Here is a 17,807-nt window from a genome sequence, read left to right as displayed (position 1 = left end):
TTACAGCCAATCAGAGGACTGGATATTACAGCCAATCAGACGGCTCGATATTAAACCAAACCCAAACTATTACTCACCAAAATTTAAACAAAAAAAATCACACAGCAAATAAAAAGGAATTTCATTATTATTCCAGACCTTGGATATCCTACCACCCCCCTCTTTTCACTTGGTTGTACCTAATTCTCTCTCTTGACACAATAGTCTTGTGATTTAACTCAGTTGCGCGCCTTCTTCTGTAACACAAACTGTTTTGTATGAGTTGCAGTACAGTATGGACCAGGACCAAAATGTCACAGAAACACTCTGGCCATACTTAAGCACATTTATGAAACTAACCAAATTCCACCAAAAAGACTTATGTGTTCACGTGTGAGCTGTGCAAACTCAAAGTTAATACACTTTCCACAGCAAAGATGTTGAAAACAAACTTAAGAACACATATCAAAGTGGGTGTGTTTGCTAGCTAGCTAGCTGCCCAGTAGAGTAGATGTCTCATAGCTATCTGGTAGCCATATGTTTGGCTCTGGCTAGCATAGCAAGTTCGCTATCTTAGCTAAATATCAGTGTCATTTAGATTCAAATGGCAAATGTTAGCTAATGGATTAATTTCTGGTGCTTTAGAGTGTGTTGTGTTTGAGTCTACTCACTCCTGCTTGCATTCATTTGAAAATATATTGATTTTTTTTTTTTACATATTCTATCTCTTTCACTGCCAGTATCTCTTTCACTTAGCATGTCAACCCCATTGTTTTGGTCTGTCAGTAAACCGGCAAGAGTCAGTCCCTCTTCTGGTTGTTTTAAGTTTTACACACACACACACACACACACACACACACACACACACACACACACACACACACACACACACAACTGGAGATTCAATTTCTCAATCTCTGATTTATAACAGCAAACAATCCACAATATTCTCTTCTTTTTGAGTTACTTTTTCCATCTCTAACTCAAAGTTATATTTGGTTTCCAATTCTTGCTTTTTCTATTGTCCTGCCATTGTCCCTGCCGTGTTGGGCGGAAACCCTACTTGACCATGAAGCTCCATTGAGAGGAGCCATTTGGCTGTCAGTGAAAAGACTGGGACTGGACAGAGCCTGGGCCTCCTTGGATACCGGATACCAATGCACTGGATCGATGGTGATTGACATTGTTTAGGTCCCCTGAGCGGCCCCTGCTTTGTGAGAATCAGAGGGATTGGAATTCACCCCAGCAGTCAGGCTGAAGGGAAATACTGGCAGTGTACTGGCTTCATAATATTACAAGAGAGACAATACAATCTAATTTAATTTAAAAGTCAAGTTAGAGTGTGAAATCATCGTTAACTTCATAGAAATGTGTATTATTTTCTGTATGATGATTAGATGTTTTGTTTAGGTTGAGTTCGTAGACAGCACAGTGTTGATTTCACTGATTTAGCAGCTGTGAGACTAAGCCCTGACCTGTAGTGATCTGACATTGGTTCCTTGTTGACACTCTTGCAAAGGACAACAACTTACCAACCTCATAAGACCTTATCCAAAACACTGGATTACTGGAGGCTCCTGGGGTAGGCAGCATACTTGTGGCATTGAGAAGCATTGACTCACCTTGCATTGTGAAACCATGCATGTTTCTGTTTACCAGATTTTTCAGCATGACTTGATGATATATTATTTCAATAGAAGTCAGTCTACCATTTTCCTCAAAACATCTTGACAAAGGTGTTGTGTAGAAAATGTAACAAGGTTTTCTCCTCCAACAAGGAGAGACCTATGTTTCGACCAATGTATTTTATCTGGCCTGCCAGAATAATTTGTGCGCACTGCATAACAGGGCTGAACGAGTGTTTCAAGGTAAAGTATCTTTGAGTTGAATGCCCAGTTAAACTTTTTTAGTGGCCTCTGCAGAGGGGCGAGGTGAGGGGCCCAACTAAGCACTGTCCTCCTACTAGCAGCTGTAATCCCCGCGGCGGTGACGTCACTCAGCCTGTCTCCAAACGGGACAGAGCGCAGCAACTCTGCGGACTAGTTTGGCGTTCGCTGTGCATCCCCGGACGCAACATCCCCGTTAGCTGAACTTTCAACTGATCCCTCAACTTCGGAAACTGTGGGAAACTAAACAATGGGTACGTTTCTACTTCAAATATTTAACTTTTTACTATAACTGTCTGTCTTTTGAGTTTAAGTTTGAGACTCAACTTACATTTTACAATAACAAGTTGGCTGGATATGTTTCCATGTCTGTTGATTGTATTCGCAACAATGGCACTTTCTATGAGTAGTGCATTTATCATGTTCAAATTACTTTTCCACTCAATGTATTTTTATCTGACCCGGTTTCGTGTGTATCAGCATTAGTAGTAGTTGACCAAGTCGTGGGACGCGATTAGAGATAAGTAGGATTTCCCTGTCAGGCGCATCGCGGAATGGGCTGAGCAGTGATAGGCAATGCGACAAGCATTAACTCCTGTCTGAGAAGTACATTGAGCCACACACCGCGCTGTTGCTACATGAACAAATAAGTAGACTGCTTATTGATCACAAATCTATGTTGATAATGACAACTTTTATCAAGAGCTCGATACCTGCCTGCATTGATTTTGTACGGAGATACAATGCTTAGCAATAGTTGATTGATTGGTCAGACAAGGTAATAAAGTCTTAGGCCTACTATCAAGTTGATTGATTGGACAGACATGCCTCTGAGTGGTGGTTTCTATGGGTGTGCGTGTTGCGGTATTGATACCTGTTCACAGTGTCTTCTGTGCACTGATTAGTAAGTCACATCTGGATATACAGGTAGGCTATACAAGTAATGCATTCAGCTGTCACCGATGTTTTTGAGAGTTGAGAGTGTAGTTGTTTTTTATTTTTTTTTACTTTCGTTATTTTCTAAATAAAAACATCTATTATGGTATGACACTGTATGATGGGTCTTCTTTTTGATGGGTTGTTGAGTAGCTGGACCTCTACAACCCCCTGATGCAAACATGCCTTTGGAAAGTCAAGGATTGATAGTATACTCCCCATAAACTATGGACTCTGTAGACCTTACACCCTCCATCATTGCACTCTATCTCAGACTGGGCTTGTGCTGCCGTGTGAGGGATTGAACTGGGAGTTGTAATGGGAGAAATCCCTATGTCCTGCTCAACTCTGACTCAGTCCCAAGTGTTGGCCATCTGTGTTCCCACCCTGGGGATGCCTGGGAGGAGTGAGGAGCCAATGCCACGGATGTTCAGCGCTTCTTAAAGGATCCCAGCAGACTTATGGGCTTTGGGGCAGTAAGAGGCTGTTGGCCAGATGGGCTAGTATAGAGAAAGAGCGTTCAGCTGCCTGCATACTTTCAATTAGACTTTACAGCTTGACATTATCTTTAATATTCATAATCATATCATAATAACGCACAATCCCTCATACGTTTGGGGGGGGGACTAGAAAAATACTCTTCAGTACAGAAACTGTTGTTGTGTCCCCTTGATGGTAAACGTTGCATTGATTACTCTCTCTGCCACTGTGTTGTTAACCAGCAAGGGTCCTCTCATGAGTGAACTGATCCATGCTCCTCACAGAGATGGCTTCTAAGAAAACAAATGGAGTGGAGCTCTCACAGAAGCCTGTTGATTTGCAATGGTGCAGCTGAGGCTAGGGGAGAGAAAACTGACAGTGTGAGAATGTGTATTAGCCTTCATTAATTCCCTCTGAGGCTCCCACAGTAGCGTCTTTGTGCTCCTAATTTGGCCCCCACTCCTTTGTGCGACTTCAGTGGCTGTTAATGCAGAGGGAAGTTCACTGAATTGCAAGTTGCAGAGTAGACACCCTGTGAACTAACACATTGCGGCCCCTTATCCCGTATCTCTCTTGCTTGGTGGATATTGCCCTGCATTGCAATTGACCATTGTATATTGTCCACTTGCTAAGACTCTGTTCATATTCAAATGCTCTCTGTAGGAACCTAAAACAACAGCTCCCCCAGGAGGGATGGGAATGAGTTGGATGGAGGAAATGTAGATATTTTATCCTCTTCATTCACTTAAGCAGAACATTCAGACTAGTAATGAGCGCCCTGTAAATAGACATGTTTTGTTGCTATGTGTGAGCTTTTGTTAAATTACAGTCGTTAAGATGTGATGATTCTATCATCACGACTACACTGGAGGATCTCCTGTCGTTATTTGAATCTTCTTGTTTTGTATGAGTCAATTGGTAGGGATGTCTCACAGCTGTTTCTGGATATTTGTTGCAACCCACCCTGCAAGGAAATAAATAACGTGGAGGGCTCTGTTGCAGATTAAGACAAGAATTTGTGCATCTCTATAGAAACTGACTGCAGCCCAAAACAAACAGGATGTCTTGAAGCCAAATTTCAGGAGAACTGATGCTAGCCTCTCTGACGTTATGTAACTGATAATTGTCTGAGCTGATTTGCTGGTGGCCTCCACCTGGGGGAGGCTCCGCATTTAAGATGTTTTCCGGTGTTTCTCCGATGCGTCATTGGTTACAGTTTAACAGGGCATATGCTGAGGATGTGGAAGGATGTTTAGCTCTGACTTGACCACTGAAATTCAAAGTGAGGAGCAGCATGGAGTTAGATGTCCCCAATGTCCTGCCAACATCTACTCAGTGCAAGTCATGTGATCATCTCTCACCTGCCCATTCACCAGCCTCAGTTGCTATGCAGATTGTAGCAGATTGTGGGTCTCAGTACTATGTATGGATCTGAACTAAATAGTCCCATAAGAAATGAATTACAAAGTATACTGTAACTGAGAGAGGATCACTGTTTTGCAGTGCATGTGATGATGACATATTACTCATTCCAGTTGTGACAATGACAATTTTGTCCTGAGATAGTTCAATAGTTTTACATTAGAGAGTATATTCAGCCGAGAACTTTTTTTTGGCACTGCATGGAGTAGCTAGTGTTTCATTAGTATATACATAAGACATCCATACCATTTATGTTATTGCCTAAAAAGTTAGTTTTACAAAGCTGTTTTAAAGATGTTCTGTAAGGAGAGAGGGGGAAAGTTGCTTTGGGGAAAGTTACAAGCCTGTCAATTTCTCTTTTGTAGAGACAATTGAATTATATGCCGGTTAACATTTAGGGCTGTCTTGTGACTCCTAGAGTTAAGACTAATCAAATACAGCAAATTATGGACTTGACTCCATAACAGTTCCTCTCTGTTCCATGCAGAGCCAGACCTTGATAAACCAAGGAGAAGAGGAAAATTGTTTTCCCCCCATGGAAACTCTTGAACCGTCTACGCAAAAATACTTTCCCCCACTGTTTACAGACAGTTTTGTACAGGACACACAACACAATGCTCTTCTGGAAAAAGTGACTCAACATTGACTTTAGGAGTAATCTGAGAAAGAGAGAAGCCATCACCAGAATAAATAATGTGATTTCAAAACTCTTATTTGATTAAACATCTCATGGGTGTTGTTCTGTTTGATTTGATTTGCTTATCTTTATTACTCATGGTTTATGGGTGAGCCTGGTCCTGACATCATTTGTGTTAAATGATGCACACTCCATGGAGCCTCCATTGCATACTGATGGACTGTAATTTCAACACATCATTTCCCACATATACACCAACAGGGGAGACATTTTGTTGTCACTACCATGTCGAAACTGCTTGACGAATGTGGCTGTGAAACATGAGTAGTAGCGTTCCGTATGTTGTTTGAAATCTACTCTGTGGTCTTTATGCACCATCTGCGCTGTAGGATGTCTGGAGAGTGTCAGAGATTGTTTTGGTCCCACTCAAGTGGCACTCTGTGGCAGAGAGAGGTTGTACAGTACAGACAGGCCTGTGCTGTGACCCTGCATCCTGATCTGGAGGAGAGGAAAGGGCCATGACTGTGGATGTCATGCCAATAGAAGAATGTTTTTACTCTCAGAATCAGCGACTTGTCAACTGATGCCTGAGCAATAACAAAGAGGGTGAGATAATGTTTCCCGTGCTTTGAGTTTACTCAAGGTGATCTTCGCTGAGGTCATGTGTAGGAGAGCACAGCTGTTCCCAAGTGCACTCTACTCTACATGATGAAAGAGGAACAAAGGACAGCATGAATAATTGCAGAGATATATTATGTAGATAGATTGTTTGATCTATGCTATTGGTGCTCTAATGGTTTGACTTGCCTGAAATTCTCACATTTGACCTATTTCACTCCATCACCTGTGTGACAATTGTTTAATGAGAAGTGGTGATGTAACAGCACATGTACTGAACCACTGATTCAACCATGTGTTTTTGAAGTTCTGTCAACCACAATATTGCCCTCTTTTCTCTACATATGTTCTACCTCTGTAATCATTCCCAAATGTCAGTCTCAGTGTTCTTTCTATATGGGTTTACAGCCATTAGATATGCTGCATATCCACAGTAATGAGTAATGAGAAGTATTTGTTGTCATAATTGAATGATTTCTGGGCCTCCCTCCATTTGGCAGAAGATCTGACTAACTCTCTTTGGCAATTAAGCTGCAGATGAGGCCCATCCTCTTAGAGAATCCCTGTAGTGCCAAAGTGAAACCACTTAGCCCAATCAAAAGACCTCTGCTATTTTATAACATTTTTTCTCTCTTCTCCACTGTGCTCCCCCTCATACCTCCTTCCCACCTCTCCTGCTGTCTTCCTCCCTCCTCTCCTATTTTCCTCTCTTCTCTTCTCTCCACTTCTCCACACCTCTCCTGTCCACTCCTCTCTGTCTTCACTGCTCTGACGGTTCATTGCCCGCCACCAACATTATGGCTCAGTCCAAGCGCTCATGTTAATTTGTTGAGTTTAATAAGTCCTTGGATCACAAAGAGGGCCATTGTGTATTGTGATATGAAATGATAGGAATACGAGTTCCTGAGTGGGAATGCTTGCTCAAGCATGGCCCGCCCCCCTCACTTTTATTAAGGGCCTATTCACTGTCCCACAGTAGGGGGGTTTCAGCAGCCTGACCTCACAGTTCACCCTTGTTAGAGAATTGTCACATTACCACATGGTGGAAACAGGATGAAATTTGAATAACTAAAAATGTCCCGGATATGGAAATGAGTGCAGCCTCCCATATTTTCTGAGAGCTGAACACTTGTTCAGTATTAAAACAGTCAGTAATTCTAAAGCCACGCCTTGAGGAGTTTTTGTTGGGCTTGTTTCCAGGGCTTTTAAGCCACTGCAATAATCTATGCTGTTTCTTTGTCAGCCAAATGTCCTGAATCACAGTTAATGTAACTGAACGTCAACTGTGCAACCTAGCCTACAGAAAACTCATCAAACATTTTGATCAATTAGAAAACTAACATGGAAATCCTAATTAATTTGAACAATCTTATAAGTGCTGATAATTTTCCTTATAACATAGACAAGCTGTTTGTCTGAAAGTGGCTTCAGATACTCTGCATGTTTGCAATGCTGCTAGCTGAGGGGATAGGGGATATTTGTCATCCCCGTCTGTGGAAAAACAGTCTGTGTCAACGGTATTGTTCAGCACAGAATGTGTGTTCCACACAAACATCCAGAAGGCCTGGGTGAAATAATGGATTGGACAAGCAAGCAGAGAGACACAGACCCACTGCTGATGTGTATTCACACCCTCATTGAACAGGCACTGAACTGCATGCTCTGTTGCCACCCAATTCAAATTACACAGCATTGGCGAGACACATTTTCCATGACACCAAAACACCATTTACCTTTGGATACACTCTCTCCGTGTAACACAACAGGACGATATCGATTAGACACAGATCAATATCTTTTTCCATGTTGACCCATTTCTATCGCCAAGCTTTAGTAAGCAAACAAACAGATCATAAAGACTAAAAAGTGTTGCTTGATGAAATTGCTCCATATGATACCCAGTTGGCACTGCCAGGGGGTAGAGGCAGGACTTGCAACATCATTATGCCCTGGGCAGCTGAGGCCATGCCTCTCCCACTAGGCCAGGATCTGGGCTAGAGGATTAGAGTAGGTCAGAGGGTGAGATGGGGGCAGCAAGGATGGTGCAATTAACAAGATAAAGACTTTCTTTATATTTTTTATCTTAACACTTGGGAGCAATTGTCTCTCCATGATATAACCTCAGAGCAACATGCTACAGTATGTCATCTTATGTGTGTACTGTACAGGGCAGAGAAAGGCAGATAATTCAATTAGGACTAAGTGGAAGAGACCCAATCTTTCACCTAATATTTGAACATGAGCCTGAAAAGGATCACTGCCAAGCACTTTATGGGGAGTTCACTGCCAGCAATGAGCTGTCATCAAGAATAGCTCACCTTGACTTGAGGAAAGGGGAAACATTAGAACAATTTCTCTTCCAGCATACCGTGGTTCATGTCTAGTATTATTGCTTGAACCTTTTCTATTTTCTAGTCTTGATCTGTTTAGCTTTCAATTGGTGCAGTTCAAGTTGACCGCAGGATCTTTGGCATCTTCCCCCCTTATGATGGAGAAAGTTTCTATTTAGTTTTAGTTTGGCTGGTAGAGCAGCAGAGGAATTAAAGTGAGTATATAAGTTGTTGATGCTGCAAACTAATCCCCTGCAAGGTCGTCTGCAGAGCGGCCCGAGAATACACTCAGAATACATTAGGCTGCTTTTGAACTGTGGGAGTGTAGTGGAAGACTGTAGGATTGAGCTGTTGGCTATGTGCCCACGGAGCATATTCAACCTTCCACAGATAGCTCTTTGTCCTCTGGCTCCTTTTACACTGCTGCTAAACAACCATAAGACAAAGGCATCTGGGCTTCCCCACTGCACCAATGAGAAGTTTTCAACACATGAAGAGCCATGCTGGACAGCCTCAAACCATTCACATGCATCCAAAAGGCTACACTCAAGATGTATCGAGTAGACTTTTAAATGCAAACCCTAGTAACCTTCTCCCTCTCCAACATTCTCTTGGCCCCTTAAGGTCTTCATGAAAAGAACTCCTGTTGAAGATCTGGTATGGCCTCAACAAGCCCACAGACACAAGTGTCTGGTGGTGTAAACCTGTGACACAGCTGTGTGTATGGATGGTGATCATGGAACTCTCATGGAATTTGCTTGTGTTAATGGGGCCATCTTAAATGCCCTTGAATACTGTTGTCTGGTTACACACTCACAAAAAGAGAAGTTTCATTGAGGTCGAACAACAGAGAATAATATTTTAAATGCTCATGCTAGTAAATACAATCCAGCATGTCATCTTTAGTACCGTCTATAACCTATTCCAGACAGCAGCAGCTGTAAAAATGATGATAATTAGACTAACTTATATGCTGTTATAACTATAACTATACAGCTACATAACTGTAACTAATATAGCTATTTCTGTTCAGACCATTTTTAGTGACAAGTTGGTTACAAAGGCCATTGTGTTATTGCTCATTTGTCATGGTGGCTTTTGGATTCAGAGTATTCTTAGCACATCTTCGATGTTACATAATTTGTACATGACTCATCTTCTCCCAGATCAGGGTGATTCAAATGCATGTGACTCTCTCAAACCAGTGTCTTAGGGCATTGACCATGTTGGCCACACTGTTCAGCTCCCATGATCCTCCAGTGTAATGAGGTTTCCAAGAGAAACTGACATTGTCTACCTTGCATCCTCCTGAGAGGGACTTAATAGGCATGAAAGGCCTCTGCCAAGCAGATGAAAATATCTGGAATAGCTGAGTATTTTTCCGGATAAAGCGACAGCTGCAGGAAACCCAGTAGCTTGCGTGTCAAGGGAGTGTTTTTCCTGCATTGACTGTTTGGGAATTGAGAAAGTGAATAAAGTTTGAAAAGAAAATACTTTCTACCCCACTCACGGACTGTGTGTAGATTGATAACTGACGTTTGAAAATGCTCTCAACACAAACATAAGAAATGTTTGAAAGATGGACATGAGCTGGTATGATATTATTAATTAATAATTAGCCAAAATATAGCTTTGCTTGTGTTTAGCATCCGCTGTGTACTTAAGGGTACAACATAAGCCAAGGCTTTTGTATAATTTGTGAGGAAATGAGAAGGTAAGGCGGTGGGAACACTGCAAAGCCCTCGACTGAGAGAATATCAATGAGCAGGAGCTTGAGGGGAGAGGAAATCCCAGATGTTCCTGTCTGAGAAATAACTTGACCCCCTAACTATGCACAAAAGACCAGGGAAGAGGAGTGAGCGATACTGTTTGATATTTACACTGCTGTGAGGTCTCATAAGTCATTTTAACGTTTGACCTCGACTGTATGAAAAACTAATTGCTAGAACAATAGAGTGGCCACAGCTGAGATGGGAGAATAATGTGGTGAAGGAGGTAGAACATCTGGAACCTAGAGAAAAACGAGCTTCCTGCTTCACTGTTACCCTCACCGAGTTGGGACCACTTAATAGAGCTTTGTAGAACCTTACTGGGAATGGTGGACATTATTACGCAGATGTTCTTGAGTAGTGTGATTCAGTGTTTCCCTTCTCCCTGTGCCATACTTGCTGCTTTATGAATAGTCTGAGACTTCCAGTGTGTGTTTATCATCTACTTGGCATAACTCGCCGTCTATGTTCAAAGCTGGTTTGATTTAAGCTAAACCAAAGCCATTTTAAGTCTGCTGGCCAGCCGTTTACTTTCTGAAAACATAATAACAAATATGTTTTTTGTTGCTTTGTTTTTTATCTGTGGATCAAGACTTGGCAGTAGAATTAAGGGGATGTCTCGGTGTGTTATTGGTGTGTGGTTCATGATGGGGTTGAATGTAATGAGGAATAACACGGCTTCAGGACACATTAAAGTATGCACTGTCAGAGCCATGAGCTGGGTTAATTTTAGGTTGCTGTTCAATAGTGGGAGTAATCCCATTTTATGGAGTGGAAGGAGGACACTAGGAATTCAGTTTTGGATACACTATTGTCTGAAGTGATGTCCATCCTTTCATAAAGCCATGTTTTAAACAAGCACCTTGATAGCTCTGAACATACTTAAGTGTTCATGGTTGTGGATAGGATGGTCCTCTGCCATGTTATGTTAAGGATAAGGATGTTATAATTCTATATGGGTTAGCATGAGAGGTTTAGAGGTATGGGCTGATGAGAGCAGAACTGGGTCATCCACGGTCTCTCAACTGAGTTACACCTACTGTACGTTAATGGTAGACAAGCAAGGCATTACAGCCTTGTCTATGTCAGCTGTCACTGCTATCTCTTCCTCTAGTTTTGTAGAATACAGATAGAATAACGGCATGACCTACTCTCTTACAGGTCAATGTAATAATCAAATTCTTTATCAAACAGATACATTTCAAGCTCCACTTCATGACACCAGTGTCACAGTACTACCTCTTAGATAGAATGACATGAGACATGTTAATTAAGTGGGCAACACACCGCATGCTGTCCCCTAACAGACTCCAGAGTCTCCTGTGGTCAGCACATCTGTGCAGGGTGGAAATGCCAAGTTCAGGTTGCAGGGCTAGTCTTTGTCCTTTCAGGATCCAGCTCCAGGATGTAGCCAGGGCCCACAGCTAACCCAGAGGAGTGCATGCCAGGACAAAGGCATTAAAGCGAGCTGCCTGTCGGCTGCTCTGTTGTCATAGCTCTGCCGATGAATCCTGACACTTTCTTTAGCTGGCTGGCCTGTGGAGAGGCCAGGTTAAGGCTGAATAGAGGAGGAGGTCCCTCATGCTAAAGAGGGCTGAGAGCTCAGAGCTGGAGGACTAGAAGAGGGTAAACTGTGGGGTCAGGGGTTAGAGGTTGGCAGCGTGAGGTTGGAGACAATGGGGCTGCCAATGCATAGCATCAGAGAAAGAGCTCCCAGCAGCTGGGAGAGAGAAGAGTGGTGGGAGGGGGATGGGAGGTGGTCATGGGAAGCCCCCAAGATTAGCCTGAGAGTCTCGTCTCCACGTCTCTGTTTTTCATTATGTCTCCATTGTGTGTGTGTGTGTGTGTGTGTGTGTGTGTGTGTGTGCTTGCGTTAAAGTCTGTGCCCTGTGTCTGTGCCCTGTGTGACAAGACCTCCTCAAACATAATGCTATTCACAATAACAGCAGCTGTAGTGTGGAAACTTCTTGGAAGTGATTCTAGCCTCATTAGAAACTAGACCTGAAGATACCTTCTTTCTGTTAATAAATCAATACATCATCGGCGTATATTTCCCACCCAATTCAGAACATGAAAGATTGGATGTGTCCATGCTTACCTCAATGGGTTTCACACCACCATTAAACCCCAATGAAGAACATGCTTACTTAGTGCAACAGAATGATTGTACAGTATTATCCCTGCTGTCACTCATAGCTAATGAGGGACCAACTAATTAAATTCAATCACTTTTCTAATGAATTCTATAGGAGCAGCTGTTCTTACTAATGAATATTCATTGTGTATGACACAGTTGATTTCTCAGGTCTTAGGTTATTCACATGGCTGGGTAACAATGTCATGTTTGTGTCTCTCTTTGCCTGAAGGACATTCAGCTGTACTGAGACGTGAGAAAGCAGAAAAAAGGGCAGGAAAACCACAGACAAGTATTCAAGGGTCCACTAATACAGTATTCACATTTATAATGCAAATGGTCAGTCACTTCTATTGTTAAGTCTATTGTTAAGTACTGCAATTGTGTCATTCAGGAAAATATGATACAAGTAGCAGGACACAAACACATTTCAATTAACCTTATGCTGAGCTAAATATAAAAAGGCTTATGATGATGGACATTGTATTTAAAAGATTACGTTTACTGAGGTGAGATTGTATTTTATCCTTGATACAGTCCAGCTCCATTGAACCGCATACATTTCAGATGGGCTCAATGGGTGTTCTATGATAGATCAGTTGGACAAGTGGGTGCAATCTCAGTTTGTGGCCATTATCGTTTGTCATCACAGAGAGCTTCATTATCAGGGCTGTGATGTGTGAATGTGCTCCTCTCTCCAGAGAGATAGAGTGTGAAGGGGACAGATTGAGTCAGATTAGAGGGATATCTACTCCCCAGGGGATGGGACTGTGATTACAAGTTTCATTCCCTGCAAAAGGGGAGCAGTCTTAAAATGTAGGGGGTTGTTACCTGTCATGCTAATGTCTTTAAGGGCAAGAGCCATTGCTGTATGTACGCATAGACATTATGTTATTTTTGTATATGAAGTACAGTTGTTTGTTATTGATGAGTAGAGACAGTGAGGACTTCATCAGTTACTTTTAAGAGTACAGTAAGTGTAAGGAAATCCATTGCCTTTTCTCCACTCTAAATGATTCCCAGACATTTCTGGAGAGATGGAATATACTAGGCAAAGAAAGGAACCAATGCTCGCCTGTGGAGTGGAAAGTGTCATTCCTAATGCTCTTTAAGTGTGTTCTTTAATTCCAGAAGAATTATTGAATGAGCTGCATTTACCCATGTGAGCAATAGAGACGTGCTTTGCCTTGATTTATAACCTACATTTTTCTAGTAGCCCATATTTTCTTGGGAGACTTGAGTCTCGATGTTTAGAGTTCTGTAAAAACTATACCGACACATACTGTACACCAAAAGTATTTAAGTAGTATGGTCTAATGTCATCTAAACTGGGTCTTGGAGTGATACTTGCATACCTCTAGGCATACTTATTGACATCATAAGTATGGTTTACCACAAAGTCTCAGGAGCCTTATCCAGACCAAAGGCACAAGTTAAATATCCCTCTTTTTACTTGGAGAAGAGAATAGAAAGTAGGTCAGTCTTATGTTCCACTGAAGAATGGCAAGGAGCCCATGGACTTAAAAACAGCCAAGATAAAATCTTTCTGTCTGGAAACAACTGTATTAGTCCAAAGCTCTATGTAATATCTCTCTCAAAGGGATGTTTCCATATACAATTCTGCCCTAGCCTTGCTCTCCTGGCTCCAGGTGCAGACACTGAAGGACTTTATACGTAGGTTCATCTTCCCATCAGTGTTCTGCCCAACCAATGCTCCCCAAGCATGGTGGCAGTTTCCAAGGTGGATCAGGAAGCAAGGTAATATGAAGCATCTGGGCTCCTCTCTCCCCCTGCTCACTGCTCGACACTGCCGCCAATCCCACTGCCGCTGTGGAGATGCCAGCACTGGGGGTGTGAAGTCACATGAGGGGAAACATGGCTGCCAGGCATCCTCAAGTGTGGCTCCTCTTCCAGAACCACAACGACAGCAACACAAACATGCAATTAGGGAAGAGCTGAGTCAGAGGTCCAGGGGTTTCTTTGGTCAAACACTAGCAATTACACTTGGGAGGGAGTTTCTACCAGAGGGACCACTATGTGAGATGTTTAGAGTCTCTTTAGAAGACATGAGGTTTGAAAGAGAATAGTAGCTAAGGTTTTTACTCTGAAACCAGCCAATGAGTGGAATGGGTGGAACTAACTTCCTCCTGGCAAGTTGACGGACTCTTAAGGCAACATGTTGGTATGCGTGAAGACTCACATGGGCCACACAATGACCCCATGGTTTGTTTCAAGAGGTTGTAGTCCAAGATAATATATCAAACGGTGGCCTCTCAAGTGCTCTCTTCAACATTTGAAGGAGCGTTTGTGTGTATTCCATGGGTTTTTGATCAACATTCAAAGGCTGCCGTTATGAGGCGTAAACAACATTAAGTTACTAAACTAAAGCAAATTTTGTCATGGATCTGTGATCTTTCAGTAAATTGGGAAATGTAGTTATATTAACCGTGTTGCATACATTCTCCTCATGAAGCATGACTTCAGTCCCAATTCAATGTGTTTATACGACTTTCTCTGCAATCCATTCATTGACTTAGTAATTGTAGTTTACAATGTGGTTGACTGAAAGACTTTATCAAATCAGTTGCTACAGCCTATCACTTTTAAACTCCAATAGTTTTCATGAAGGGAGAGATAAACAGTGTTTCAAACTATAATTGTATTTCTATTATGGCTATCAGCAAACCGTACATTTTTCTAAGCCCATTGCCTTCAGTCTGACATGGCAAAAGAGAAGTAATAGGCTCATTACTGCAAATAAGCCCACTGTGGTTTCCTCCTCTCTACATGTATTTCTCTATAATGAATGAGGACAGTTATTCTTTAATGGCATATCCAGTTTTTCAGCAATAAAAAAGAAGGAATTTCCTCAGAGGAGGTAAGTTCAAGGGCTAAAGACATGCATTGCATCAGGGCATTGTAAGAAAGGCTGGACAGCATTAGCTACTCCTGGGGTTAGTTGGAAGCATAGGACTTGACTCTGTGTTCCTACTGAACACGGCTCACCCTGACCTCTACAAAGTCTGCTTGACTTAAAACCAGGACATTTTTCTCAGATGTTGTCAAACATGGACCTACATGCTCTGCAAACTACTTCTCAGTTACTGCAAAGGCTAATGTAAAGCTAAACTTATTTCAATCATTGGATTTCAACTGCTTTTGTTCTTGTTTAGCCACATACTGCAAATGGGTCAACAAACAAGAGAATGGACTTGCATAATGGACAATTAATGTGGACCAGTGCTTTCATGAACAAATCAATGGCATGGTGCAGCATGCCAACCATAACATAAAAATGTAGAGCATATTGACTTATGAAGTACTTTTTCACAAAGTGGGTCAACACGGTCTATTGTGCAGTTCACAGGTTGTTACACGCTTAATTGTCACCAAGCTACAGTAAGCTTGCTTTATGGTACAGTACAGGTCAAATCCACCAAAGTATTTTCCAAATTTTGTTTAATTTCTCCCTGTCAGATGCAGGACACAGGATGTTCCAATTTTTTCTTTTTCTTAATTAACGTTTTATGAAAACATCCTCTGGGATGATAGGGTGACTTCACTGCCTTAACCTCTCCCAAACATGAATTCCCCCAGCCAGTAATTTGATGTGATATCCCCCCCTTCTTGACCCAATCTCCACTCCTCGGTAGCAGGAGGCAGGAGCTGGCCCTGTGAGGGTGATGTCTCTGCTGTTGTTAGTGTGTAGCCTGTATGAATGGTGCTGGGGCTCAGGCTTGGCTCCATGAGAAACTCTTTCCTCTGTATGGGCCACAGGCAGGGCGCAGGTCTTCACGGGTGAGTGAGCATTCAGAGACCATTCAGGCCCAGTCTCACGCCATAATGACTGACCCACAATGGTGCTCCCTGCATTGGACTGGGCTTTATCATCATTCAGATTGTGTCCTTGACAAGAGGGCTGGCACACAGTCTTAACACTGGGATTGAGCATGCAGGGCTCATGCTGACGCCCTGCTTTGTCACCTAGGAGTGGCTGATGTTCTCACAGCCATTCAGCCAATCAGGGTGTTTTAGCCGAGGCTTTGTGACTCCACTGTTTATGGTTGTATGTTTCAGGGGGAGCTCAGTTCTTTTGGCAGTGTTGAGGTTGTTTCCACATAAAGCTATGCCTGTAGCCTGAAAAGCCCCTCAACAAGATCAACAAAGCATACATCGATCTTAGCTAATGTCATATTCATGAACTTTAACTTTTAAACCTATGCATTATAATATCTTGGCCCCTCAGACCACTGCTAAAGGTCATTGACTGCCTTTGAATTTCCTCTGAAGTCCTCATATGTTTCGGGGGTTTGACTACAATGAAAATAGAGAGCTGTGGTTTGAGTGTGGAATGTGAGACGGAGGGAGTTATTGTTATGAATCTTGTCGTTACAGAAAAGTGCAATAACCTTGAGGGTTTTTTCTCGCCTTCACTTCCAAGAACTTTACTATGTAAACTACAGTACAGTCGTGTTAATAATGTGATATCTTCAACAGCTGTCAGATATTTGAATTTATTTAATGCAACTGCAATTTAACAAAGAAATCTGTGGCTTCATAACATTTCATATTTATGATGGTTTATGCTAAAACAACAGTGAACCGCTGATGGACAGAATAACACAATGCCTTATTAGGCCCGGGAGAGACAGAGCGGGAAGAAGAGGAATTCACAAAGGCATGATATCTCCTAAGGACTAGCCAACGCAATGAGAAGAGCTGAATGCTGACTATCAATAAGGTTGACATGACTGTCATCCTCACTCATGGGTTCACTCCTCAGTTCTCACAATCCATTTAATTGGATAATTACAAGGTTCACCATAATACTAAAGCCTCGCTTATATCAATTAGTATCAATCATCTCCAAATCACTACAGAGGTAAATCTGCATGTTCTGCACATGTTCTGTAGCCTACGATACAAGTAATTACCAGCAATTCAAATTATTATTATTTTTTTTTTTTGCTTTACTTGGTGACTACTTTTTCAGGGGATGTTTCTGATGTTTTATAGGGATGACAAAAAAAAAGCTTGCAGATTTGCTCAGCGTTTGTTGTTGTGAGATCCCTGCTAAGTTCACTTCCCTGACCCCTGAGGCTCCTCTCCCCTGCTGGTCTGTGGTCTCACATCCGTGAGAAGACCCCACTCTAGTACCACTCCAGCAGTGCTCCTCCTGCAGGGCTCCCCACTGAAAGCCCATTCTCTCATTAGCATTCCTCAGGAGTCTCCCCAGCCTGCCTCAGCCAAACAAACACAGCCAAGGCTACTCTCTCTCTCTCTGTGTCTGTCTCTGTCTGATTCTCTCTCTCTCTCTCTCTCTCTCTCACACACACACACACACATACATTCTCTCTCTTTCTGTCTCTCTCTCTCTCTCTCTCTCTCTCTCTCTCTCTCTCTCACACACACACACACACTCTCTCTCTCTTTTTCTCTCTCTTACACTTTCCCCATTGCCCCCTTTTTCTCTTTCTTTCTCTTGCCCCCTCCCCCCTCTTAATCTACCTCTTTTTCTTCATGTTTCTTTCTAGCATTCTCATAATCTTTCTCTCTCATTCTCGGTCCCTCTTTCCTCTGTCACTTGTCCAAACAAAGGGGACACTCCTTTTTCTT

The 17,807-nt window shown here is 42.3% G+C and overlaps 1 protein-coding gene across 2 annotated transcripts in view; it reads left to right on the top strand.

Annotated features, from left to right (window-relative positions):
* Positions 1-2,044: 2,044 nt before the first annotated feature.
* Positions 2,045-17,807, top strand: part of gpm6bb (glycoprotein M6Bb) — a gene marked incomplete at its 3' end in the record, with an annotated part of 28,872 nt that continues 13,109 nt past the window's right edge. For both annotated transcript variants that reach the window (XM_083682497.1, XM_083682498.1), the window contains exon 1: positions 2,045-2,119. In XM_083682497.1, coding sequence (XP_083538623.1) covers positions 2,116-2,119 — 4 coding nt within the window. In that variant the 5' untranslated portion in view covers positions 2,045-2,115. The remainder of the gene's footprint in view (positions 2,120-17,807) is intronic.

Source organism: Argentina silus, assembly GCF_951799395.1.
Source record: "Argentina silus genome assembly, chromosome: 12".
Classification (NCBI taxonomy): Eukaryota; Metazoa; Chordata; class Actinopteri; order Argentiniformes; family Argentinidae; genus Argentina; species Argentina silus.
The sequence above is the reverse complement of the archived record's forward strand: the minus strand, read 5'-3'. Positions and strand labels throughout refer to the sequence as shown.